This window comes from Sebastes umbrosus, chromosome 10 (genome assembly GCF_015220745.1).
Source record: "Sebastes umbrosus isolate fSebUmb1 chromosome 10, fSebUmb1.pri, whole genome shotgun sequence".
Lineage (NCBI taxonomy): Eukaryota > Metazoa > Chordata > Actinopteri > Perciformes > Sebastidae > Sebastes > Sebastes umbrosus.
This window is the reverse complement of record NC_051278.1, coordinates 17017328-17045034: the sequence shown is the minus strand read 5'-3', so window position 1 is coordinate 17045034 and position 27707 is coordinate 17017328. Positions and strand designations below refer to the sequence as shown.

General features: G+C 41.9%; 1 protein-coding gene across 21 annotated transcripts in view; it reads left to right on the top strand.

The window, feature by feature from the left end:
- The window catches only part of dst (dystonin), a 121861-nt gene that overhangs the window by 76613 nt on the left and 17541 nt on the right, over positions 1-27707 (top strand). For 19 of the 21 annotated variants that reach the window (XM_037782656.1, XM_037782659.1, XM_037782655.1 and 16 more), the window contains 33 exons: positions 250-373; positions 1207-1415; positions 1510-1827; positions 1913-2079; positions 2210-2366; positions 2803-2929; positions 3112-3162; positions 4130-4365; positions 4514-4643; positions 5008-5207; positions 5831-6329; positions 6514-7982; positions 16448-16609; positions 16801-16971; positions 17243-17409; positions 18241-18400; positions 18638-18964; positions 19126-19210; positions 20032-20273; positions 20372-20578; positions 20749-20868; positions 20995-21102; positions 21193-21411; positions 21496-21699; positions 22791-23022; positions 23500-23726; positions 23822-23944; positions 24061-24162; positions 25051-25152; positions 25484-25657; positions 25862-26017; positions 26217-26414; positions 27510-27638. In XM_037782656.1, coding sequence (XP_037638584.1) covers positions 250-373; positions 1207-1415; positions 1510-1827; positions 1913-2079; positions 2210-2366; positions 2803-2929; positions 3112-3162; positions 4130-4365; positions 4514-4643; positions 5008-5207; positions 5831-6329; positions 6514-7982; positions 16448-16609; positions 16801-16971; positions 17243-17409; positions 18241-18400; positions 18638-18964; positions 19126-19210; positions 20032-20273; positions 20372-20578; positions 20749-20868; positions 20995-21102; positions 21193-21411; positions 21496-21699; positions 22791-23022; positions 23500-23726; positions 23822-23944; positions 24061-24162; positions 25051-25152; positions 25484-25657; positions 25862-26017; positions 26217-26414; positions 27510-27638 — 7302 coding nt within the window. The remainder of the gene's footprint in view (positions 1-249; positions 374-1206; positions 1416-1509; positions 1828-1912; positions 2080-2209; positions 2367-2802; positions 2930-3111; positions 3163-4129; positions 4366-4513; positions 4644-5007; positions 5208-5830; positions 6330-6513; positions 7983-16447; positions 16610-16800; positions 16972-17242; positions 17410-18240; positions 18401-18637; positions 18965-19125; positions 19211-20031; positions 20274-20371; positions 20579-20748; positions 20869-20994; positions 21103-21192; positions 21412-21495; positions 21700-22790; positions 23023-23499; positions 23727-23821; positions 23945-24060; positions 24163-25050; positions 25153-25483; positions 25658-25861; positions 26018-26216; positions 26415-27509; positions 27639-27707) is intronic. The other 2 variants (XM_037782666.1, XM_037782673.1) reach the window with 1 other exon arrangement.

Here is a 27707-nt window from a genome sequence, read left to right as displayed (position 1 = left end):
AAATCACTGCAGAAAATCCTAAACCTTTCTGCAAGAGGCAGACAGGTACGTCTAAACATATCTGTGGAATCACTATATATTTCCATAGATATTATCCAGACCTTCTTGCATATTATCACTTTTTATCTTCAATATTATCTACCACATGGTTGAAAAGCATACAGTACAGTATAAATGTAGACAGAGGACATTTATTTATGTGGATACAGTTTTATTTTCTCTGATCTCTTCTTACTTATTGATCCACAGGCCCTACAAGGTCAGATGACGGGACATCAGACTGCTATTGACACACTTCGCAAAGCAGCTGAGTCTTTGGTAACATCTGAAGGAGACCTGCTGACCAACTCAGACGACATCCAGGAGACAGTCGGTGAGGGACAAATCCAAGTAGAGAGCAAGATTTTGCACAATCTGCAGAATATCTGAGAATTTAAATGATTTTATGTGTCATCATTGACACTCAAATAATGGGATTTCGGCCTTTAAATATGGAAATTGAAAGATGCCAGACGTTGAAAAGTTTTAAGAATAGACAGAGTAGACATCTTTCTCGTTCACTCGCGTGAAAAAACTAAGTAAGTAATAGCCTAAGTTGGCCAAACGGTTGGGGTTAAAGTGCTAAAAATAACAACGATAAACAATATCTTAAAAAGACATAAAAATCAGCAGCAGTCACTAATATCTAATAAAATCATTTGTTAGGTATGATGACAAAGGATGGAATAAACAATCTCTTAAAGATGTTTCCCGTTGCTGTTTCAAAATGAAGTATTTCAAAGTATAGCTTAAAGTTCAGAAATCTCATAGCCCTGCAAAATGTGAGGCTTGAAACTTGTTACTTGTGAGCAGGGAGGTTGTTAAGCAAGCAGACTCTCCATTGGTAGCAAGCAACAATGTCATCATACCCCAAAGTGTCCACCACACTTTATCTAAAATGTACACAAGGTGTCAGTTTGAAATATGGCTTTTAGAGTGTCTCATTCCTTCTCTCCAATCATTGGTTTGGGCGTACACTTAAAAATGCTTTTACTCTACCAAAACCTTAGTCATTGTAATCCTTTTCAAGAATTATAGCCTTTTAGAAATTCATAAATGTCAAATAAATTTCTGCTTTGGTTTGAAATATTTATCTCACAATGCCTTCAAAACAATGAGAAACTGCTCAGTTTTAAACATAACCTGATTTGTTTACCTGCGCCGTAGATGACATAGTCGAGCGCTACGACAACCTGTCCAAGTCTGTGAGTGATCGAAATGAGAAGCTGCAGATCACCCTGACTCGCTCCATGAGTGTCCAGGATGGTTTGGATGAGATGATGGGATGGATGGAGGGAGTGGAGGCCAGTGTGAAAGAGAAAGGACAAATCCCCCTGGACTCTGCGTCCATTGGAGATGTCCTCAGCAAAGAAGTGGTAGGTATTCTTGTCATCATTTCAGCACTACAGTAACTAGATACTGTATCTTTTAACCATTAAAACTGTTTTCCATCCTGTATTTTTTTTTAAGGCGTTAGAGCAGGACATAGCAAGTCGCCAGAGCAGCATCTCCACCATGAAAGCCAAGGTGAAGAAGTTCGTGGAGACGGCAGATCCCTCTGCCGCTGCGCTTCTGCAGTCTCAGATGGATGCCCTCTCACAGCGCTTCTCTGATACCTGTGACAAGCACAAGCAAAAAGTCTCCCAGCTGGAGCAACTGAAGGAAAAGGTGGAGCAGTTTGAGAAGGTCGCAGATAAAGTTCAGCAGTTTGTTGTGAAGCGCTCACAAGATCTACATGAGACAGACGGGCCGGGGAAAACTTTCAATGAACTGTCTCAGCTAATGCAGGTAACTCTACCGCTGACGTTTTTTTTTTATCAAAAATGTAATTTTATACTGCAAAGAATGACTGACCATTATGATTTCTCTGTAGAACACTAAAGCGGAGATGGCTGAACACGCCGGTGATTTGGAGAAGCTGCAGACTCTGTCCAAGGAGCTGTCTGAAATAAGCCCCGATGGAAACAAAGCACAGATCCAGAGCAAGATGGACAATCTCTCCAATATTTTCAGCACGTTCAAAGACACTGTCAAAGAAAAGTAAGCAGGGATAGAGGAGGGACAACATTAGGTTCTTGTATATGCACTTCTAATAAATGTAACATCCTTTTCCTTAACAGTAGTTGTTTGTAGATGGATGCATAATATGACTGATTGTTGTCTACTACAGGGAAGAGGAGGTATCATCCTGTCAGGACCAGCTGGGAGAGTTCAGATCTGCAGCAGGCACTCTCACGAAGTGGCTGGAGCAGACCAACGAGAAAGTGCCTGCGGTTCAGCCGAGCAGCAGTGTGAAGAGTCTGGAGAAGGACCTGCAGATAGTCACTGTGAGTCATGCATTTTGTCTAACTGCACTTAAAGGGCTGGAACAGAAGCCACTGACGTTACACTTTGAGAGAAAGTCTGTGTTTTGCAGTAGATAGATGTAAGTGTGTTTAAATAGATTATAGTCCTATCCTCCCTAAACTCTCCGCCATCCCAGCCTGCTTTCTCTGCCAGCTAATGACGGATGGATGGTATGTGTTTACACAGGGCAGATCTGGGAGTGGAACACTATGTTGTCCAGCAGAGAGACTATTTGCTTCTCACGATTGTACAAAACAGATCACAGAAGTAGATCTTGAAAAACTAAAAATCTTACAGAGAAGCAAAATCATCAATTTTTTCTTGTTTATCCCGTTTCTCACGTGACTTTTCAAACATCACATGTTGCTTTTATATGTTATGAATACCATGCTCCTATTTATCTGTCTGATTAATCAGGGATTATTAGACGAGTGGACGTCCAAAGACCCTGCTGTCCAAGACCTGAACAGTAAAGGATCAGCGCTATGCAGCCTCATGACTTTCCTCACATCCCCCGCCAAGACAAAGACCCCTAACAAGTCAGGTAAATACTTAACCGCCTCTGTTTGAGTCATTCAGTGGGATGGGAAGCATGGTGTTTGGGTGCACTTCTACTGTACTGTATAGTCACTAACCATTAGAGATCATGGAAAGATCTTGTGCCAACAATCCTAGACAGTCTGCCTGTCCTTTTACACAAGCTTTGTCTTATGTCTTTTGCATCAGCTCTTACTAATGGTGGTGGTCCAGCGAGCCATTCCTACCTAACCAATAAAGGTAATCAAGTGTGTGGATGTGGATGCCGCTGTGTAAATACATTGGTTGTGGTGTGTAGGTGTTACGGCTGGTTTTCAAAACACTGCTATGGCTGTGGTGGCTCTGTGCGAAACAAATAGAAACTTTTGAAGATCGCTGTATGTTCAGATTATGAGTAATAAAGTTAAAAAGACACTAATACAAGTGTGTTTGAGCAATTGAGCAATTAAGCCTCAGCTAAACTCCATAGGGAGTGAGTTATTTCATCATTTTCCATGAAGCTTTTTCACAAATTAATCAATAACTAAAGGCCCAAACATCCATTTACACACACTGGGAGGACGTATGATTAGATTAGATAGCAGCTATATTCATTGGGCCTCATGCAAGAACATTTATATTTATATTCTTATCTATCTCTCTCACTTTTTCCGTGAGGCTTGTTCCAAGTCGGATTCACAGAACGACTTGTAACTACACAAACTGTGCATTTCAAGCCGATGGATACCACCTGTTTATGAGGAGATACATGTTCCTAAGATTTTGCAGAAATCACACCATAATTATTTGTATATGTTTTTCATTGAAAATGAGAATAATGATGTTAAAATGATCATTCAAGCATACAAGTATACCTTTCTGTAGGCCTATAAGGCAAGAATACTTAATTATACTTTTCTTAAATATATCTCGATCAAAAGAAGAGAAGTATAAGCCAAGTATACTTAAGTATACTTTAGTAACATACATCTCTGATTAGTACATAAAAAGTACACTGAAAGTATACTCTCTTATTTTAAATGTGATAGAAGTATACTAATAGCACACTTGAATAAACTTCTTTTTGGATTACTTTCCTCACTCATATTCTGAACATACTGTAAAATAAGGCTTCTATATTAACGGTGCCTCGCTGTTGTCATAACCTCATGATGACACTTTAACCCCTGGTGAGGATACTTGACAGAATTATTGTTGATGTCCTCAGAGCTGATGGTGATTCAGCAGAACGTGTCATTCGTCAACGAGGGTTACTCGACCCTCGGGGCGACGCTGAAGAGCCGAGCGGAAGAGCTGAGTAGTTCGGTGCAGGAGGTGAAGGAGGCCCAAAAGGAGACGGACAACATGATGACATGGCTGGAGGACAAGAAAAAGACTGCAGCGTCCTGGAACAATGCAGCCACAGAGAAAGATTCAGTGAAAACACAGCTTGAACAGCAGAAGGTACTTGTTGATGCTCAGCTGATTAATTATGTACATTATGAACGTAGTCCTCGCTGACTTTGTTTGTTGTGCTGTGAATGAGATACTCATACTGTATGATACTCAAGTTGAAAATCACAGGATTCAGCGAATGTTTTTATTCTCTCAGGTATTTGAGGATGACATGAAGCAAAAACAGGAGCAGCTCCAGAAGCTCAGAGAGACGCTCCTCAACTTGATTAAGACTCATCCGAACTCCCCCGAGGCTGCAAAATGGAAACAGATGCTGGCAGAAATAGGTATGCACCAAGGTGCTGTCTCCAGATGGCTCGGGGTAATTTATGTCACTGAAACCGTTAGAGGTATGTTGAACCCCGCTGTAGACAAATGTATCTCATTACTGCACTGGCCTTTGAGTACAGGCTTTTACAAAATGACACATGTGAGATGTTAGACCATTACTAGAGTTCATCTTGACCTACCACACGCATACAGAATGAGTCTCTGTACCTGCTCTCTGCCACGCCAGTTAAATTAACACATTCGTAGTGCCAAGTCCTGCACGGTGGGAGGTTTGCTAGGAGAACAGTGGGACGGTGGATAGAAAGGTGTCGTTATGATGACTAATGCAGACTGGTGTGATTGTTCTGCCCTCCTGCTCAGATGCTGCTTGGGCAGATATCAGCGGCTCTGTGGAGGAGAGGAAGCAGCACCTGGAGCAGTCCAACAAGAACCTGGACATCTTCCAGACAACCGAGGTGCAGCTCGGTCAGTGGCTTTCAGAGAAAGAGCTGATGATGAGTGTCCTCGGACCCCTCTCCATAGACCCCAACATGCTTAAAATGCAGAAGCAGCAAGTTCAGGTGAGCATGGCACATGTTGTTAGGGATAACTTGAGGCTTGTGCATCTCTTAAAGGGATAGTTTGGGTACTTATCCATAGTAGGTGTATTAGCTACAGAAGATGACGGTCGGCACGCCCCAAGCATCTAGAGACAGACAGGAACACCGGAGTAAAGCAATACACTGCTATATACGCTATATTTAGGATATTTAATGATGGCGAATTGAACTGAAAATGAAATCTATCTATACTGTTTTTGTCATCTGAGCCTGCTGACTTTGAAGAGAGCATAGATAAGTTTCACTTTCAGCTCAGTTCCCCAGCGGAAAGGGCCGTCTGACGGCAAGATAAAGCTGTTAAAATAGTCTAAATACAGCGTACACCTAAACTGATATAGGTTTTTTTAGGTGAGCCTTTCTTTAAGGTTGCTAAAATAAGTTTTTCTGTCATCCCCGTCCACTGCACTATATTGCATTGCTCCGATGTCGATACTCCTGTCTGTTTCTCCAAGCTCGGGGTGTGTCAACCGTTTACTGACTATGGAAGTACCTCATACAACCCCACTTCAAAACACCCAAGCTATCCCAGAGTGTGCTGTCTTTTTCTGAAGGAATGTTCATCTTGACTTATTTTTACCCTCCAGATCCTCCAGAACGAATTTAAGAGCCGCAAACCTCAGTATGAGCAACTGGAGGAAGCTGCCTCTGCCATCCTGAGCTCCTCAGGCAACCAGGACCCCTCGAGTGGGAAGCTGGTGAGGGAGCAGCTCGCTGCCGTCACCCAGAAGTGGCAAGGCCTCACGGGACAGCTGGACCAGCGAGACGGCCTCATCGACCAGGCCGCAGTGAAGACGGGTCAGTTTCAGGAGCTACTCAGGAGTGTCAGTCAGACCGCCACTCAGCTGGAGAATCAGCTCACCAACCACCAGGGCCACAGCACCCAGCCCGATGCTGTGAAGAAGCAGCTGGAGGACGTCCAGAACATCTCGGCGCAGCTGAGGGACGAGAGGAAGAAGCTGAAGGAGGCTGAGGCCATCAACACGGAGCTCACAGCGATGGTGACTGAGGACTATCTCAAAGCAGACTTGGCCAGGCAGCTGGAGAGCGTCAGCAAGCCTTTCAGACAGCTGGAAGAGAAAGCAGGTTGGTCTTTTAACTTAACCTAATGATGTAGTGCTGTAATGTGTGGAACAAAGAACCATTCTATTTGTGTTGAGTCACACTAAAATATATTTATTCTAGAGAGAATAAAAAGTCACATGCAACCATATTCCCAGCCACCTTTTGCAACATTTAACCCCCTAATTGCCACATTTCTCTGTTGCAGCAAAACGGGTCGAGCAGCTCAACTCAACCTTTGCCAGCTCTCAGCAGTTCCATCAGACCTCCAAAGACTTCCAGTCGTGGCTGGGTGAGAAGCTCCAGGACCAGTCCAAGCCCCAGCCTATCTCCGCCAAAGTGGACGTCCTACAACAATCCCTGGAGGAGCACAGTAAACTCCAGAAGGCTCTCAGTGAGCAAGAGGAAGCTTATAACTCCATCTCTGGGGAAGGGGAGATGCTCCTGCAGAACACTGATGGGGCAGAAAAGTTGGCGCTACAAGGGCAGCTCACGACGCTCTCTTCCAACTGGGAGGAGGTGAAGAAGAGCGCCGTGGAGCAAGCTGACAAACTCCAGTCGGCTCTGCAGAAATCTCTCAAGTATCAGGAGCATGCGGAGAAGCTCAGCTCCTGGATTCAAGAATGTGAAGCCAGCGAGGGCCGAGTCAAACTCACCGCTGATCCGGTTGCTGTGGAGAGCTCAATTTCTCAGGTGAAAGTTCTCCAGAAGGACGTCGACAAGCACAGGGGGATGGTGGAGCAGCTCAACACGGCGGCAGATAGCCTCCTCGAGGTGGCCAACGCAGACACTGACGCTATCAAAGAGGAGAAGGATAGCATTGGCAAAAGAGTGGACAATGTAGTGGAAGGACTGCAGAGCAAAAGGGATTCCCTGGAGAAGATCTCACACACAGTTAAGGAGTTTAATGACGCCTATAAAGAAGCAAACAGTCAACTTGAGGGGGCTAAGAAGCAGGTGGATACCTATGAGTCACAGGGAGTGCAGGCACACAGCAACAAGAACCTGACCAACATGAAAGCCCAACATAAGAGTTTAGAGGGAGTGCAGAACCAAGTAGAGCACCTGAAGACGTTGGCCAAGGACCTCGTGGTTGATGTCCCAGATGCCGATGGAGTGACAGACCTCTTACTGCAGGCTGACAGCATGGAAAAAGACTACAGCACCCTTAACAAGAAGCTAGAGGAGACGTGCCAAGTGTTGGAGGGTAAACTGCAGGGTATCGGGCAGTTCCAAAACCGCATCCGTGAGATGTATACCTGTTTCACAGACCTGGACGACGAACTGGACAGCATGGCGCCCGTGGATCTTGACTTAGCCACTCTTAAAGAGCAGCAGGACGGCATTCAGAGCTTCGTGTCTAAGCTGCAAGAGCTGACGGCCAACACGGCCAATGCCAGAGACAGCTGTAAGAAGATGCTAGAGACTGAGACCTCACCTGACCTGTTGGGCGTGAAGAGAGATCTGGATGCTCTGAGCAAGCAGTGCGGTAAACTGTTGGATCGAGCTAAAGGCAGAGAGGTGCAGGTGCAGAGCACGCTTACCAAACTGGAGGAGCTGTACGGTAAACTCCACCAAGCAGATGATCATCTCGGCAGAGCGGTGGGCAAGGAGGCGTCGCAGGAGGCAGTTGGCATGGAGACAGATGTCATCAACCAACAGCTAGAGGCCTTTAAGGTATGGTATTGACAATTATACATTTATTTTATTGGTTAAGTCTAAACATGGAATTTCATTGAATTCAATTGGTTTAATAATGATATGTGTTTGAGTTGGATGATGGAATATATGTGAAATCACAGCAGCACTTTTCCTTGTTTTTGTCTTTTTTGCATAAACTATATTTCCTATATAGATTAGGGCTGCAACTAGCGATTATTTTCACAATTGATTAGTTTGATGATTATTTTCTTGATTAATCGCTTTGCCTATATAACATTAAATATATGAATATATATATATATATATATGTTAATATTATATTAACATCACTATGTCCCAGAGCCCAAGATGATGTTATCAAATATTGTTTTGTTTGACCAACTGGCCAAAACCCCAAAAATATTAAATTTACTATAATGTTAAGACAAGGAAAAGCAGCAAAATGTCACATTTAAGAAACTTAAACAAGGGAGTTTAGATTTCTTTACTTTAAAAAATACTTTAACGATTAATCAATCGCAAGATAGTTGCTGAATATTTTTCTGTTGATACATTAATTGACTAATCATTTCAGCTAATATTGATATCAAATGAATTACAGCTATGTGACATTGATTTAAAATAATTTGCAGACTTTTGAAGATAGTGGATAGGATAATGGTGGGACGAATTCACAGCTGAAAGTAGAATGATCGAAGATTTCTTTATTATTACATCTCAATTAAACAGGTATAAGAGAGTAAAATTATTTTGTTTCGGATCCTCGACATTGCAATATAATAACAATAAAAACGAACAATGAAAAGGCATTAAAAATGGTAACAATACAATAAAATACAATATAATGATAATATAATAATATAAATAAGTGTGTAAGGTGCTGTATGTGTGTAAATGTGCAATGTGGATAGCATTGTTTGCATGTTTGTGTCTGCACGGTTACATCTGTGTGTGTGTGAGTCACAGACAGACCGGCAACAGGTTCTTAGTGTTCTTTGTTTATAAGCCTGGTTGCCTGATAGGAGAAGCCGTCCCGGAGCCTGCTGGTCCGGGCCTTCAGGCCGCGGTATCGTTTGCCAGACAGCAGCAGCCGAAACAGTCCGTGGTCGGGGTGGCGGGGGTCTCTGATCATCCTGCGGACTTTACTGACACACTGATTGTTGTAAATATCCTGGATGTGTTTCATAGTAATGCCTCAGTAGTGGAAGAAGTACTCAGATCTGTTCCTTAAGTAAAAGTAGTTAAAATATTCTGTTACAAGTAATAGTCCTGCATTCAAAATCTTACTTAAGTAAAAGTACAAAAGTATTGGCATCAAAATATACTTAAAGTATCCAAGGTAAAAGCACTCATTATGCAAAATGAACCATTTTACAATCATACTTATTATATTGTTGGATTACTGGGTAACTTAATATATAATATTATGACACAATTTATTAGTTGATTTATATTTTGGATAAATAATCAGAATCTGCAAAGTAATTAATGTTGTCAAATAAATGTAGTGGAGTAAAAAGTACAATGTTGGCTTTCAGAATGTAGCTGGAGTAGAAGTTTAAGTAGCATAAAATGGAAATACTAAAGTAAAGTACAAAGTACAGTCCTTGAGTCAACGTACTTAGTTACTTTCCACTACTGTAATGTATAATTAGGCTGAACATATTGCACAAACATGCTTGTATGCTCGTACAATTTTTCCACAAATAGTAAAACGGAAACTAATTTTGAGAAAAGCCTTTCTTATAAGATTAGATAATAGAAACATACATTTAATTTTATTGATAACATTCAGTTTTTAAACACAAGTCTATCATTATCTTTTTTTTTTTGTTACTGACTAATGCTATTTTTATTAGCATAATACTGTATTCTCTCCTGGGTTTCACATATATTTGAACATTTTAATATTTTAGATGCTGTCTGTCCACAAAGCCTTGCACTCTGGCAGATTATACCAGCAGGCTCTTCACTGAGCACACTTGCTACATATATACACGGCAGTCCTCTGGGGACTGCTGGTTCATTAAGGGCATCTGGTGTTAACAAAGGAACTGTGGCTCATATGCAATGATGGTGTAGGAGGGACGGACCGTCACAGCCAGGTGGTCGCCAGCAGGGCGTCATTTGATTCAATGGTCCCGATAATGAAGCTGGGCCTGCATCCTGATCTCTTCACATTGATATTGTTGTTCTTTTGCATCTGAACCTTCACTGCCTGACATTATCTCTGGCTCTAAGAGTATCCTAGTGGTCGTTTCACCATCCTGACATAGACACCAGTTAGTATAGTGATGGTTAGTGACCATTAAAACGTCCTGAAACCCCTTATTGGATTTACTGCTGGGCTGAGCGTCTATTAAGGCTGGTGCAAAGCAGCCCAAATGATAATCCAAATTTATTTGTGTATTGTATTACAGATGTTTAGACCAAAAATGTAAATTTATTATAGGTAATCGTACATGCAGTACTACAAACATACCACACAGCTTCCTAATTGTCCTAATGGTCTGTTTTGAATTCCTCTAACTCTTCATATTGTCTATAAAAGGGTGGAAGCCTTTGTTAGTATCAGTGAGGGATAAAAGAAGGGGTAGCCATTAGCAAGATTTACAGACAGATGCAAAATATTTTAAAAGCCTGTAAATTCCTGTGGAGTTTTCCAAAAGAGGATTAACCTATATTTAGAGGTGACATTATGAAACACTTCTTCATTTATAGTATTAGATAGTATTAAAAATAAAACAATGTAAACAGCTGAATAAAGGCAGATGACACAGATGTGTCCTTTAAGATATAGGTCAAGGGATTTTTTTTTTGTAATTACGGGGGTGTTGCACTCACGCAGGCAGGAGAGCTACATCCAAACCTCCAGTTGAGATACATGGATTAAAATATCACGGGGAGGTAGTGGGGGTGTCAGTATGTTGTGTGGAGTTTGGTTTAAAGGCCTCGCAGGGAAACTATTAAAGAAGTGATTGATTCAAATTGTTGCTGAGCAGCGTTGTCATGGTGCATGTTTTCACCCCCCTCTTTGTCCTGTCGTCAGTCTGGGTCGAGAGGGCATATACGGCCTCAGCTGCCGGTGGAAAACCCCCTTTGTACTCCAATACTTAGCATCAGGAGGAGAAGTGCCAAAAAACAAAGCCGAGCAGCGTCGGAACTTGAGTCGTTTCTTTGCTTAGTTGCAGCATGAAAACATTAGATGATTGTGTCATATTCTGTTTTATGTTCAGTGGATCAGGCTCTTGTTTCTGTAGGTAAGTGGGCTTTATTGGCAGCTGCTGAGAGAAAGAAATAAACAGAGAAAGACAGCGCTTGGATTCGTCTCTTTCGTGCGCTGTTACCATTTTAGGTCAAGTTTTGAAAGAGACATGCCTGACTTCATGTGTTTATTCTCGTTTTTCCCATGAGATTTGCAGGAGCTGGGCCGAAGGAGCCCTGGTGAATGTATATCTTTACGTGTACCTTAAAGGGCAAGGCTAGTGACTCAACACCACCGGGGGGTTAGCGGGGGTGTCTTTTCTCTCAGACATTACATCAGCGTCTCTTACACATTCTGGACGGAGTTTCTTCCATCTGAATCACACTGCAGCTCACCGGTTCAGTGAAGTTAATGAGGGCAAAAAGTGTCATTGTGAGCATGTAGTGCCGCTGACTCACACACTGACTGCCACATAGCAGTGAACTCTTGTAACATGAAACTTTTGTGGGACAGTTTCTATACAGGTAGAGAACACATTGTTCAGCTGTAAGGCGATTATGTTGAGTTTTCTATTCATCGAAGGTTTCTAGTCTTTGTTTACAATGCAGAGCTGCATCTCAAGTTTTAAGTAGTCCTCAACTGAACCTAAATGCCAGCAGAGGAGTTTGAAGACAATACTCTGTACACTCCCACAACACATTTGTGACAGTGATATGAAAACCTATTAATTAGCTGTTGAATGTTGTTTCAGACCTCTGGCTCCTCAGCTGATCAGCTGACTTTACCACTTTTACAACAGAGTCAGCCTGCTTGGTTTGCTGGATTACAACTGAATCAGTGTTAACTAGTGTCATCCAGTCAATTGGCAGAAAATACATATTTGATAATTTAATAATCAAAGTATTTTTTAAGCAAAAATCCCCATAATTGTTGCTTCTAGCTTCACAAAAGTGCATATTTACTGGTTTTCATAGTCTTCTGTGATGTTAAACTGAATAACTTTGGTCAGACAAAACAAGGTATTTAAAGAGGAACTATTGTGCTAATTTTCAGGTGCATATTTATATTTTGTGTTTCTCCTAGAACATGTTTACATGCTTTAATGTTCAAAAAACGCTTTACTTTTCTCATACCGGCTTTGCTGCAGCGCCTCTTTTCACCCTCAGTCTGAAACGCTCTGTTTGAGATCCTGACCCCCCCGAACCAAACTCTTCGGACTCCGCTTCAGCTCCGCTCTAACTAGCTTTATTAGAGGGCGTGCCAAGCTAGCCGTTAAGTGTGTTACTTGGTGACATCACCACGTTACGGAAGAGAAGGCGGGACTTCAAGCAAGGTGTTTCAGGCAGTTCAGGAGCAGTGTTTCTGTGTGGGGAGGGTAAATCCCTTTGGTGTGGACTTTGTAACTTTGCAGACATTTTACATGCACAAATATATATAACACACTAAAGGAAAAGGAAAAGCATAAAAGGTCCCCTTTAAATATGTCAACCTGATATTTGTCACTATTTTCTGGCACTTTTTGGATCGAACGATAAACTGATTAATAACAAAAATAATCAGCACATTTAATCAATTATGAATATTATTGTAGTTAAACATTCATGTAAACCAGACAGTTAATAATCCAGCAAGCTTGCAGCTCAATACAAATATAAAGAACAGCAGCAAATATCTGATGTAAAGATAATATTATTTATAATATAATAATGCTCAGGTATCTTCCACATAGAGAGCACATGTTTCTCCCCTTGTGACTCAAGTTTGGCTGTTGCGCTGTTGTGTGCGGGGCATAAAGGAAATCCAGCATTCACAATTTCTGTGAAATTCACAAACTATAACAGATATATGGGACAGTGGGGACAAAGGGACCGGCAGCAGCCAGGAAAATGATTTGTTAAATTGTAATTTGTATTCATTGTATTGTATTGTATTCTATTTGTATTCATTCAGAAGCCTGCATATTTAAAAAGTATGCCAGTTTCAGTGGCTGAACATCCCTATTTAAGACCCCAGCAGATCTTAACTCCTTATTTATCTCTGCCAGCGTCCTCTCTCCGTCTCCTCTCATGCGTGCAGATCTGGACAAAAAAGGTTGGATTGTTCAGCTCCGTACCGAGCCACTGTGGTGTAGACAATCCAGGAAACAAAAATAAATTCCTTTCATTATCTCCCCTATTCTCCTTTCTTCTCCCACCCCGGTCACTGGACATAAAAAGCGCCTTCATGCACTTGGCAGAGCCGTCGGTGTTAAATTACCTGGGACCTGTGCCTCCCTCAGCATTCCACAGTAATTAAGAATATCTGCAGGGTCCACAGCAACCATCCACCAGAAGAAAACAGAGGGCAAAGAGAGAGAAAAAAGGAAAAATGTGTATCTATTTCAGCATAGTGTGATGTCATCACAGTGGGAGCTGCTGCTGCCTGCTGGTCTAGTTTTTTTTTTTTGTGAAGTAAAAAAAAAAACTAGTGCGTATCGCTTCCCCTCCCCATTCCCTCAGTCACTGAAAATAGTGAGTGATTGTGTCAGGATGCAGAAGATGGCTTAGAAGTGAAGTCATATGGGCCATGCTGACATAAGGGGGAATTAGAAAGGAGGAGAAAAAAAGGGTCATGTGTCCACCAATCAACATGTGCCGGAGCGGCTCTCAGCACAAATGGAGTTGTGGCAGATGTTGTCTGAATAATGAGCGGGGGCGGGGCATGAAACCCTCTGCCAGGAGGGTGTCTGTCATTGCGAGGGAGCGATGAGAGAGAAAGGGCAGGCTTTTTTGTTTATCCAGGAGTACCAGCTCCCCTCAGAGCTGCCCACAGTTTTTCGGTAGAGCCTGCTGGATTTGCCTGTGGATATTTTCACTTTGCACTGAGGATTTTCCTTTATCGCGCATGGATGCTGCGAGGATTTCAGGGAAAAGAAGCACTTTGGACCAGAGGAGTAGTGATCAAGTTTTGGCAATGCACGGAGAAGAGCCTAGAGGAATATTTTTAGGGATAGGTGACTGTTGAAAGACTGGATCCTCATTCCTAATACTGCTGCTATACACTCCATTTGTTTGGGATTTTTTTTATGTTGTTTGACATATTTGTGTTTCTAAAATCTTTATTTTTTTTAAAATCTAGAACAACTTAATTGTGTCCATAATTTAAAAAAAAAAATGTCCACAAGGAATTGTAGATTTATTTTGAAAAATAAGTAGAACCATTTAGTATTTATTTGTTAACTAAATGATTACTTTGCACTCAGTTGTTTCTTTATGTAAATTGGTCACATTGTGCTTCTTTTTAAATTACTGGTCGTGCACTAAAGCAACATATATACCTCAAAAGGATTTCACTACATCCTTAATCTTTTCTTTGTAGTGAGCAGTGACAATTGTTTTAGCATGGGCAAACCGCTGAGCAGACCAGATTGCCTCAGACAAAACCCTTCCTGTGTGGGGAAGGGGGAGGAGGAGGACCTGAACATTGATGACTGCTACGTGCCCCAGAGGTCCATTTATGACACCGTCAGGCTCAACGAGCAGATAGACTCGGGCTCTAAAGGCAGCCTCTCCTCCCGGCACTTCACAGGCACCCTACCTTACACGCACCGCACGCTAGACTTCACTGGTCTGTGTGGGAATGGAGCTCTCTCTGCTTCCAGCTCTTTCGAGCTTCGAACCCGCAAACCCGCCCTGCTGGACGAACGTGTGGCCTTTGATGGACTTAAACTCAATGGGCACATGATCAGGGCGACTGATACGGTGCTGCCTAAGTCACGTCTCCAGGGGGGAGAGAAGAAGGATCACCCACATCATCGACGTTCGTGGAGGGCTTTTGCCCCGACTAATTTGGGCGAGTATGCGAGCCGCAGTGGGACCTTGTGCTCCGGGAGCGTTGAGAGGCCGGGGTTGATCAATGGCAGGAGAGGGCAGAGTATGACCAGCTCGCTGACATCTGAAGAGGACTCGGGTCTGTACAGCCCTACTGTGGACAGGGAGCGACATGCTCATAGATCCCACAAAAGAGCGGGCCCCGGTACGAGGAGCCTCTCGTCTTCAGAGGCGATGCACATGTCCGGGGACCTGAGAACTGGGCGATCGCTCAGCTCGGGACAGGAGGAGTTCCCTTTCTCACCTGCGAGGGACAATCGGTCGCTTTACCACAGCAGCAGCATGGTCCAGGAGCTGCGACAGACAGAATCAGGTGTGGTGGATCTAAATGAAAAGGATACCCTCAGCAACGGAGAATACAAACACTCCACAGGGAGGTCATCCTCGGGGTCGGCCTCCAGGACTCAAAACGACAGCTTCGGATGGCGTTCCAGGACGTTAACAGACTACGATGAGCTGTCCACTGCTGAGCTGTTAGAGGATGTGTCACCTCAGGACGACTGCGAGTTGCTCAGTGTGGTGGTGACGCAGCCTGAGACTTACGGAAACTCTGTACCCACAGAGAGCTGCCAGCAAACAAAACCATGTACTGTGCAACAAGGGGCGTCCAAGTACAGCATGGAGGATCTGGAGGAGTTTCTACAATCAGTGGAGGCCTGTCTGCCTAAAAGTTTACAGACGTTCCAGCACGCAGGGGAGCACGAGATAGAGGCCTTACTGAATGCCATCGCTGCGTGTCCTGAGATGAACCCTATGGGTTATTTCTCCCCACAGGTGCCCATAAAAAGCCTCTTCCTTTATGTCCGAGTTTTGTTCATTAGCTGGTCCAGCACGTGTCTCACTAGATGAGTGTTTCCCGGTTGCTGGCTCTGTGTTTTTCTTATATCTGATTACATGATGAGTGAAATAGGTTTGCTCACTAGCTCAGCCTTGAAGTCTGTTTGTGCGTTTGTGCACAGCTGTGCTTTAATGATTACCTCTGCGTTTCTAGAAGCCGCTGACTGGTTAGGGAGTTGTTTATGTCAGCTGGATTTTTAACACCAAACCTGAGGTGATGGCGTGGCAATCGGGCCTCTGGATTCGACTTCCTGGCATAATTTTGCACTTTTGTTCTATCAAATTTAGATCTAAATCATCCAATTTTATGTATTTTTAGAAGACAGTCGTGACAGGAAGCAATATTTTAATAAAACTCACTGTAAAAGAGGAATTGTTCAAAATGAATGAAATACTTAATTCGGTGTAATTCCGAAAAATCTAATTAAAATAATGCGTCATGAAAAGTCCGGTGTTTACAATTGGAATAGTGATCCTGTTCCATTCAATGAACCTCCAAATAACAATGATGACATTGTAATTTGAGCACTCGTAAAATATTTTTTCGTATTTGTTCCATTTGTCTGTAGGCTTTCCAGAAAGAGGACATTGATCCGTTGCAGGCGCAGCTTCAAGACATCGGCTCCCTCGGCCAGAGCCTGATCCAAAACGCTGCCAAAGGCACCAGCACCAGGAAGCTCGAGGATGATCTGGAGGAGGTCAACACCAAGTGGAATACCCTCAATAAAAAGGTTATTTGTTTTATAGGCTACTACCAGTCTGACCGGTTGAGCTTTACTTTTCAATAGTCGTCCTTCTTAGAAACTCTAAAGATGTATTGTCTGTGTAATGAGTCATCCATTCTTAAAAATAGTGCCATTCTTTGATGAGTTACTGGGCGCAGTAAAACAGGTGACATCTTTATTTACCATGTGGTCTGCAGATTGCTGAGCGTTCAGCCCAGCTGCACGAAGCCCTGTTGCATTGTGGGCGGTTCCAGGATGCTCTGGAGTCATTGCTCAGCTGGTTGACTGACACCGAGGAGCTGGTGGCCAATCAAAAACCTCCGTCTGCAGAGTTCAAAGTGGTCAAAGCGCAGATACAAGAGCAGAAAGTAAGCCGGTACCACCTAGAGCAAACACATAAATACACTCTAACAGTTTCCACTTCAACACTAGAAAATCAACACAACATTATGACTCTGCCATCCATCTTATTTAATTGACAGCCTTTGTTAAACACGAGTGTGGTACACAAAGCGTTTTGTTTAATGGACACTTAATTTGTGCCTGTTAGATTTACTGTTTTTCACCACCAGGCAATGCTCGCGGTCAGAGTGTGTTAAAGGCGCCCAATAACTCTTCTCCTTTGTTTGCCTGTGACAGCTCTTACAGAGACTGCTGGATGACAGAAAGCCGACAGTGGAGCTGATAAAAAAAGAGGGAGAGAAGGTTGCAGAACTGGCAGAGTCTGTGGATAAAGACAAGGTTGCAAAAGAGATCGAATGCCTGGGGCAGAGGTGGGACGCTCTGCTCAAAAAGGCTGAAAACAGGTCGGTATAAAAAAACACCTGTAATGTTAAACGTCCTCATGAATGAAAGGCTTCAGTTTGCTTCAGAGTTAAATGTTGTTTGGATCTGGGAATATTCCAAAGAATGTCAAACTCCTAAATTCACCTTTACTTTCCTCCTACTGAAGCTTAGAGGAATAGTTCACAAGGTAGCCACGCCCTAAAGCATACCCTGCTTCATGGTCTATTTGACTCTAAATGGGACCATAGTTTACTAAATGAATCATGCTGTATTGAAGAAGACTTGAAACTGGTGATTGAGACCATAAACTCATGTTTACAATGTTCACGAGAAGTAGTCATTTTGTCATAGTCTTCTATACAATCAGACTTCCTTCTGCAACCAGAGGAGTTGCTCCCTGTTGGCTGTTAGCCCGGAGGTTGCCCACTGGTACAGACATAAGAGTGATATCAGTCCTCTCGTCTAACTCTCAGCAAGAAAGCCAATAAAGCATATTTCTAGAAATGTCTTACTATCCTTTAAATGTTGGTAATGAAACCAACCTGGGTTTGGATCTGGGAATATTTACAACTTCAAATTAGAATTCTAAAACTCCCAAATTCACCTATACTTTTCTCCAACTGATAATTCATAGTAATTCATATAGAGAGGCTACGCAAACATAGACCTACCTTACCTTTCTCTCAGCTCAACTTCAAAACAGGGCTGTAAAAAAGTATTTATACGTTGCTGGCATTTCCCAATAACGCATATTATAATAGGTTTTGTTGAAATAAACTTGCCTGTCATTCTGTCCATTACTGTGTTTTGCTCCTAATCCACTGCTGTTACTGTCTGCGTAAATGTGTCAGGCACAAGCAACTAGAGAGCATCTTAGTGGTCACTCAGCAGTTCCACGAGACGCTGGAGCCCCTGAGCGAGTGGCTCGCCGCTACGGAGAAACACCTCGCCAACTCCGAGCCCATCGGCACCGAGACGTCTAAGCTGGAAGACCAGATCTCTCAGCATAAGGTACTATCCATCATCTTACATCATTTCCATATGCTTTTGGATGTTTTTATGACACAATCAGCTTTGTCCAGCTGAATTCAGTTTCATTCATTTTGCTCGTTACTGTAAGTTTGTGCTTTTCATTATTTCCCATTCCGTTCTTCATTAAATTTCAGTTTCATATTTTTTGTTTTATCAATTATTTTATTTTATGTTTGTCATTTTTCCGTTGGTGTGTTTCCCATCCCCTGTGGTCAGGCCTTAGAGGAGGAGATAATGAATCACAGTAAAGACCTGTTACAGGCCGTCAGCCTGGGTCAGATGCTCAAAAGTGTGAGCTCAGTGGACGAAAAGGAGTTTGTACAGTCCAAACTGGACGCCACCCAGGCCAGTTACATAGAGCTCCAGGAGCGATGCAGGAGGAAAGCGGAGATGCTGCAGCAGGCTCAGGCAAACGCCCAGCTGTTTGGAGAGGACGAAGTGGCCCTCATGAACTGGCTCAACGAGGTGCACCCGAGGCTGAGCGAAGTGTCCGCTGAGGACTACAAAATAGATGTTCTTGAAAAGCAGCTGGCGGACCAACGGGTATACCCTCCTCCTCAGGCCACGCATTATGTTCTCCTTTCATTTAAGTTATCATGTTTCACTTGATTTAACTATTTGTGTGTCATTCATCATTTACATCATTTTAATGGAACGTTTCTTGTGACTTGACTTGATTTTCTGAGGTTGTGTTTTCCTTTCAGGCGCTACAAAGTGATATTGAGTTGAGGAAGAAGAATGTTGACCAAGCCGTCTCTAATGGGATGGAGCTGCTGAAGCAAACAACAGGCATGTCTGACTTGTGTATGACTTTCCTGTCACGGTTCATAATGTTGAATGTCAGCAAACAATTGTGTCTCTGTAATGCACATCATAAGGCTTCTCGCTCTATTTAGGAAGCTGTTAAACAGTCTTTTTTTAGAATCGGAAATGATTGGGAAAGCACTGACAGTTTCACTTCCGCCAACTTATTTAAAGACAATATATATATTTTTTTTATGCAATTATTCGCTTCCTTGCTGATAATTAGAGGAGAAGATACCACCACCAGTCAGTCACAGTTGTCCCTGTGAAGACTCCAGGAAGTAACCTTGCCTGGCCAAGAAATAGTCTGACACATAACCCATGTAACACAACGGTGTGTCGTTTTTTCATGTTGTTTTTTGTATAGATGAAACAAATAAGATATAACGAGATGCTGGTAGACATATTTTTTGTTGTTTAGCTGTTTCCCCCTGTTTCCAGCATATATTTACCATTCCGATATGCGAGTGGTATCAATCTTCTCATACAACTCTCTGCAAGAAAGTGAATAGGCATGTTTCCTAAAATGTCAAACTATTCCTTTAATTATCATAATTGTGTATGTAATTTGGTTTGCATTTATTCTTATTTCGTCATGTTCCAAGTACTTATGGCATTGAAATGTGTGGCCTCAAACACCATGTTGTCTTTAAAACATTACTGACAGAATTTGTGCAGGATGCTGTTTACACTACTCTTGCTCCTCTGTGTTGAGCCAAGCTAGCAGCATACTGTACTTCCCTACACTAGAGCAGAAATACAAAACTCCTTGAATTAATATATAATAATTCACTCTCTATTTATAGGTGATGAGGTGGTTGTTATCCAAGGCAAACTGGACGGAATAAAAACAAAGTACGCTGAGATCAACTCTATGAGTGATGGCGTTTTGAAGACATTGGAGCGGGTCTTGAGTCTCTCCGCTAAGCTGCAGCATACCCATGAGGACCTGAGCTCCTGGCTGGAGAACGTAGAGGCTGAGGTCAGCGCTTTTGCTGATCAGGAGCCAGTGGGCGAGCAGCTCATTCATGCACAAAGCAGGCAGAAGGTATGAGTTCTTACAATAAAAGTTCGAGACAGAAATGAATACCAAATGTAGTCTTTACCATAAAATACCTTTTCTGTGCGTCATGTAATCTTGTCCAGGCCTTGTTGAAGGAGAGCAAAGAGCAAAAACCTGTGATGGACAAGCTGAATGAGTTGAGCAGCTCTCTCTTGGATCTGATCCCCTGGCACACTCGTGAGGGTCTGGACAAGCTGGTGACTGAGGATAATGAGCGGTACAGAGCCGTCTGCGACACCGTCACCCAGCAGGTCGACCGGATCAACGCTGACATACTAAAGTCACAGCAGGTAAACCACAGGAACTGATAAACAGCTTTCATCTCATCTGGCTTTTCTCTCTGCTTTTTTCTTTTCAATTTCTTTTCAATTGTTCCTCTTCTACTTTAATTTCCGTATTTAATTAGGAGATGAAACGTTTTTATCGATGGAAAATGTCAGTGATTTTTCTCTGTTTCCAGTTTGAACAGGCTGCAGACGCTGAACTCTCCTGGCTGACAGACGCTGAGAGGAAGTTGCTGTCGATGGGCAACATCAGGCTGGAGCAGGACCAAACCACAGCCCAGCTCCAAGCACAGAAGGTTAGCCTATCATATTGTGTATGCGTGTGTATTTGGATAGACACAGGCCTCCATTTAAACAAAGTACAGTAAACAGAGCGGTTTGTTTTGTAACATCCAGCCAAACTCACTCTACCGGTTTTCCAGATCTTCTCCATGGACATCATGAGGCACAAAGATGCCGTGGATGATATCATCAAAACAGGAGAGGCCATTATGAACAGCAAAAACCCTGAGGAGAAAGAAATCTTGAAGGTGAAAAGAATATATTTCCAATTTGAAATGGGAAATTATTCGTTAAGATATGTGCACATGAGTTAAAGCATGTTGGTGGTTTTCAATCAGGCCCGGACCCAGACTCTCTTGGAGAAGTACGGCACTGTCAGTCAGCTGAACTCGGAGCGCTGTCTGCAGCTGGAGCGAGCCCAGTCTCTGGCCAGTCAGTTCTGGGAGACCCATGAGGAGATGTGGCCGTGGCTTCAGGAAACCTTGAGCGCCTTCAGCCAGCTGCCGCTACCCTCCATCGAGTATGAAAAACTCCGACAGCAGCAAGAGGAGCTCAGGGTAAGAGGCCAACAGAAGCAGATGTTCAGTAAAACACTTTTTATTTAAGCAATTCAAAACCTTAATGTGTCATATCCTCTGCAGCAAATGCGAGAGCTGATTTCCGAACACAAGCCCCACATCGACAAGATGAATAAGACGGGTCCTCAGCTGCTTGAGCTCAGCCCGGTGGAGGGAGAGCCCATCAGAGAGAAGTACACCGTTACAGACCAACTTTACACCAAACTCAAGGCTGATGTCAAGGAGAGAGCTGCGACTCTGGATGAGGCCATCTCCAAATCCACCCAGGTCAGGAGCAGTTGTTCACTGGGTGTTTCTAAATAAATGTTAGATTTTTCTTGCCCATTTTTTTATAAATAATGAATAATATAATATATCATAAATGAATAAATAAATAAATCAAATATATCATACTTATGTATTTATTTATATATTTATTACATTTTTAAATGTTGAGTTTGGAAATAGATTATTATAATATCGGGTTATAGAGATCATAAGTAGCTATACATAGTAGCTGCAACACAGTAGCTTTAACATGATGATAATAATAATAATAATGATAACTTTATTTATAGAGCACTTTTCATACAAGAGATGTAGCTCAACGTGCTTTAAAAAATTAAAATGCAACACATTTAAACAAGTGCAAATAGTCAATAATAGTAGACAATAAAAAGACATATATAAAATAACATATATATAAACATGTATATGTTTATATATAAACATATATATGTGAAATTAAAAAATCATGAATATAAATAAATAATAACAAATAATATAAATGAATAGTAGAGAATTAGTAAAAAAAAAAAAAAAAGAAAGAAGAATTGCATTAATTTTAAGCCAAATTAAATGAATGGGTTTTCAGCTGTCATTTAAAATATTCACAGAGCCCGCATCTCTTATGGTATCTGTAGTGTATTCCATAATTTTGGAGCATAGTTAAAAAAAGCTGCGCTGCCTATTTTCATATGTGTATAATTTTGTGTATTTAAAAATGATGATGATAAAATTTATGACCATGTTATACCATCTAAATCTTTATGAATCATACTCATTTTATATTAGGGCTACAACTAAATATTATTTTTATTTTTGATTAATCTCATTCATTCACTACTAATTATTTTCTTGATTTATCAATTGATTGTTTATTCTATGAAATGTCAGAAAATAGTGAAAAAATGTCCAGAACCCAAGTTCAATCCAACACTCCACACGTCACAAATATTTCAGTTTTTACAGGATTGTTGTTATAAATAGTGTCTTTCTGTAACATGAGCGCCAAACATTTCCCCAGCTGTCTTTAGTGTTATTATTACATAAAGTATAAATACAAACTTAAGGTGTTTCCTTTCCTCATTCTCCACCAGTTCCATGACAAAATTGACCCGATGTTGGAATCCCTCGAACGGATCGCTGAACGCCTGCGGCAGCCTCCGTCCATCTCGGTGGAGGTGGAAAAGATCAGGGAGCAGATTAGTGAAAATAAAGCCGTCTCTGTGGATTTGGAGAAGCTGCAGCCCTCTTATGAGACACTGAAGCAGCGAGGGGAGGAGATGATCGCACGATCTGAAGGACCAGATAAGGACATATCTGCCAAAGGTATATTATATCATCTTATGTGTTTAATTTGTATTTTATTCCCTTTATTTTTATTTAATTTAATCCAGTTAGAAGGGTTATAATAAGCCATAATAAGGCTTTGGGATGATTATAAGAGGCAATAAGACAAATAGCAGTTTAGAGGCATAATAATCACTGGCCAAACCTTTAATTCTCGCCCTATCAAAACATGTGCGATCATTCTTTAAATCTTTGGCTTTAGATCTTAGTTTGAGTTTTGGATCAGACCTATTTGTTCACTGGATTGTGAAAGCTTTCCTCCAGGTGTTGCTTTAATGGGATGGCATTCTTTTTTTAGATACAAGTAAAAATCCAAGCACGAGACCAAACAGTTTCTCATTAAACCTGTAAATGTGCAAGATGTGTTCCCCATCTCACACACAGCTGAGGAATACACGCTGATATTTGACATTTTATTTTGTTAATTGATTTATTGTATTCCCCCCCCCCCACTAGTTGTACAAGACAAACTGGACCAGATGGTGTTCCTGTGGAACGACATCCAGGCCTTACATGAGGAGCGGGAGGTGAAGCTGCTGGATGTCATGGACCTGGCAGACAAGTTCTGGTGTGACCACTGTGCTCTCATTGCCACCATCAAAGACAGCCAGGACCTGCTGAGAGAGCTGGAGGAGCCCGGAGTCGATCCTTCAGTCGTCAAACAGCAGCAAGAGTTTGTCGAGGTAGTAAACAAATCTCCCAAAAACAAATGATTGAATCAACGGATGGATAATTAAGAATGATGGAGCATTTCTTTGTCTGCTTTTTGTCTCTACAGGGATTTAAGGAGGAGATCGATGGGCTGCAAGAAGAGCTCGAAGTGGTTCAAAACCAGGGTGCAGAGCTGATGACGGCCTGCGGGGAACCTGATAAACCTGTGATAAAGAAAAGCCTTGATGAGGTAATAGATTACATCTTTACAAAGACATATTCTTTCTTCTTCACTTGCTGGGCGCCAGGGCTGTTTTTGTCTGCCTGCATATGGCTTGTGGTGATTTATTGGTGTCATATTTCCAGGTGAACTCAGCGTGGGAAAATCTCAATAAGACCTGGAAGGAGAGAGTAGAACGGCTGGAAGAAGCCATGCAGGCTGCTGTGCAGTTTCAAGACGGCCTGCAGGTACGTTGATGAACTGCTGCATTGTGTTTGGAAAGAATAATCTGAGTACTTGGACTGGCTAATATATGAATATTATATTGATATTGTGTTATGAGACTAGATACCGTCTTAGATTTAGAAGATGAGTGTTGTCTTTTCCTGGTTTTAAAGGCTGCATTACAGTAAAGTGATGTGATTTTCTGAACCTAGCAGACTGTTCTAGCTGTTCTATTATTTGCTGTTACCCACTTAATAATTATATCCACATTAGTGATGATTATTTATCGCAATATCAAGGTTTTTGGTCTAAAAATATGGTGATATTTGATTTTCTCCATATCGCACAGCCCTACTGTGACACAGTAAGATCTTTAGGCCTCCTACTCATACAACAGACTTTTTCATTATTGTATAACTAATTATAGAATATAATTGTTCGTGGAGACATGTACATGCATTTGAAAGTTAAACACACACTGGGAGTCAGACAGATTTTAAGATGAAACCACAGATTACAGTGCTTTTTGTTTTTTATTGCACTTGATTTGAAGCGATACAACATTTTATGAGAGACCTACAGTATTTATTTCGAAACAATAAACACCAACCACAGTGCTTCACTATATTTGGCTCAAACTATGACTTGGGTGTATAAAGTTCTTCTATAAAGATATTTATATAATACTTATGCTTTAATTTCACCAAATTTAAGGATCACACTCCTTTAAAATGATAGTATTTAAGTTCAGGGCTTGTTTTTCACTTTTAATGTGTTTGTTTACCTAATGTGTCAACCAGATAGATTTACTGCAGACCAACTTTAAGATAGCGTGACACTAGACGTGAAACATGACTCCCTGTGCAGCTTTGTTTTCTCCCAGTAACAATGGTTTCCCACCTTGTACGCAGGGTATGTTTGACTGGGTGGATATTCTGGAGGGCAAACTGGATTCAATGTCGCCCGTCGGCACAGACCTGGAAACTGTCAAGCAGCAGATTGTAGAACTCAAGGTACAGTCTTCTCGTATTAGTGTTTGAATATACAACAGCAGGGTATTCTTATAATTCACTGTTGTTCTGTCTTATTAATTCACTTCTTTAACTTTACTGCAGTATTCAGAGCTACGGAGGCTCTGTCATATAACAGCTGTGTTTATGTTCTGTGCTTGATTCATAACCTGCCGCAGTTAGTATAAAAGCTCTGTAAAAATAGCTTTATAAAAGTAGTCACATTGTCTTTGATGTACAATAAGACACATCTTGTGCTGAGAAGGCATAGCCAGTAGATGTATTGTCCACAAAGCTTTGTGTTTGTGTTGACTGATTGGGTTGTACCACTCAGGAGTTCAAAGGTGAGGCGTACCAGCTGCAGATCGAGATGGAGCGCCTGAACCACCAGGCGGGCCTCCTGCTGAAGAAGGTGACGGAGGAGGCCGATCGCTGTGCCATCCAGGAGCCGATGTCCGAGCTCAAGATGCTCTGGGACAACCTGGATGAGAAGATCATCGGCCGACAGGTCAGAAAAGCTTCATTCACACTGTTCAATGTGGCAATATGCTGTATAAATACAGTATGTAATAACTCTCTACCTCTACAGCTCCTTATGGACTATAAAACTATAACTATGGATCAAACAGGCTGTAGAATATGTTGTATTGTATGCATATCAAGTGCTTTCATGCGCTATATTATCTAATGATTTAATCTGTCATTAATCCAGCACAAACTGGAGGGAGGTCTCCTGGCTCTGGGCCAGTTCCAGCACGCACTGGACGAGCTGCTGGCCTGGATGAGCCACACCGAGGAGCTGCTCAATGACCAGAGGAAGGCTGGAGGAGACCCCAAAGCCGTCGAGATAGAACTCGCTAAGCATCATGTACGACAAGAGTATTTTTTTCTTTCAAATTCAAACATGTTTCAGTAGTCAAGTGTACTTTTATACGACCATGGGTTTAGCAAATGTATGAGTAAAAGAACAAGGAGGCAGTAGATTTATCGTCCTGTTTATTCCGGTTTAGGTTTAGCTTTGTCCTTCATGCTTCAGATCCATCATCTCCTTATCTTCATCCCCACAGGTTCTCCAGAATGACGTGTTGGCTCATAAGGCGACAGTCGAGACGGTCAACAAGGCCGGTAAAGATCTGGTGGAGTCCAGCGCTGGAGAGGAAGCTTCCAGTCTGCAAAGCAAATTGGAGAACCTGAACCAGCGGTGGAAAGCCATCCTGGAGAAATCAGGGCAGAGGAAGCAACAACTAGAAGGCGCTCTGCTTCAGGTAGGAAAATCATTTTCACCACAACTTATTAGGGCCCATTATTCATTATTCATTGTTCAATAGAGTGCTCCAGGGATGACGTATTTTTGTAGGCCAACCAGGAAGTTAGCATCGCCCTGGGTTCCCTCGACAAAAAGCCAAGGGGATTTTTCCATTGAGTTTTGTATTTTTGCAGAAAATAAGCTCTGTGTCAAACACACGTTTATGATATTTACATGTTTTGTTCAGCATGATAATCTTCACAAATGAACACTACTTCTGTAATTTTTGAAGCGTGAATGCAATCGCCAGAAGTAAAAAGCTAACGTTAGGCTATAAACAAACTACACCACTGTCACATCAGTGCAAGTATACACACAGCGGGATATTTACTGTCGTCGTATTTTATGTCGTAGAACAAATCATTAAAATCTCTTAAACTTGTGTTGACCACAGACCTTATTTCAGGCATCTAACTAAAAACCCATTGACCTCGAGACAAGGAAACTGCAACTCATTTCCGAGTTTAGGACTCATTCCTGTAGCACTCTGTAAACTGTGATTGATTCTTTTCTCCCAGGGGATTAATTAAGTCATGTCAAAGTCATAATTTGTTTTTGGAAGAATGATCCCTACTGTATCTCTGCCCTCCCTCCTCATTCCTTTTTCTATTCATAGCTTTGACCTTTAGCGGGGTGCTTTGATGTAAGGGGGGTATGAGAAACAGAAATATATCCTGGATTTAGATTTTGTTCAAGAAATGTTATTCAAAAACACATAATCTGTCACAGATTGAGAGAGTTTTCATAGTATTTATCAGAAAAAAGTGCCAAAAAATCCAATCAAAGCAGGTGTCATTTGGTACCCAGTTAACTTACAACAGTTTTAACCATTAATTAAAATTAAAAGCAACACTTTCTAATTTTTGTAATTTCTATCAAAGGCTTTATTTCATTACATTTCAGGCTTCTTAATTGCTTCATACCGCAGATTTTGGTGGCTAAATGAATCCAAGGAATTAATAACTCAGACGTCCTCCTCTCTGAGCCACAGGATGCTCACAATGAATGTTTGTGTGACACCTTTTGTCCTGACTCAGGTTGTATTGTGTTGTAGGCCCAAGGTTTCCATGGCGAGATAGAAGATATGCAGCAATGGCTGAAAGACACAGAACGTCAGCTGTTGGCATCAAAGGCTGTGGGAGGCTTACCAGACACGGCCCGGGAGCAGCTTAACGCCCATCTGGTATGTGTTTAACAATATGAAAGGCCGCATACAGATGGCAAGCTTGTAAAGGAGACGACCATGTCTTTT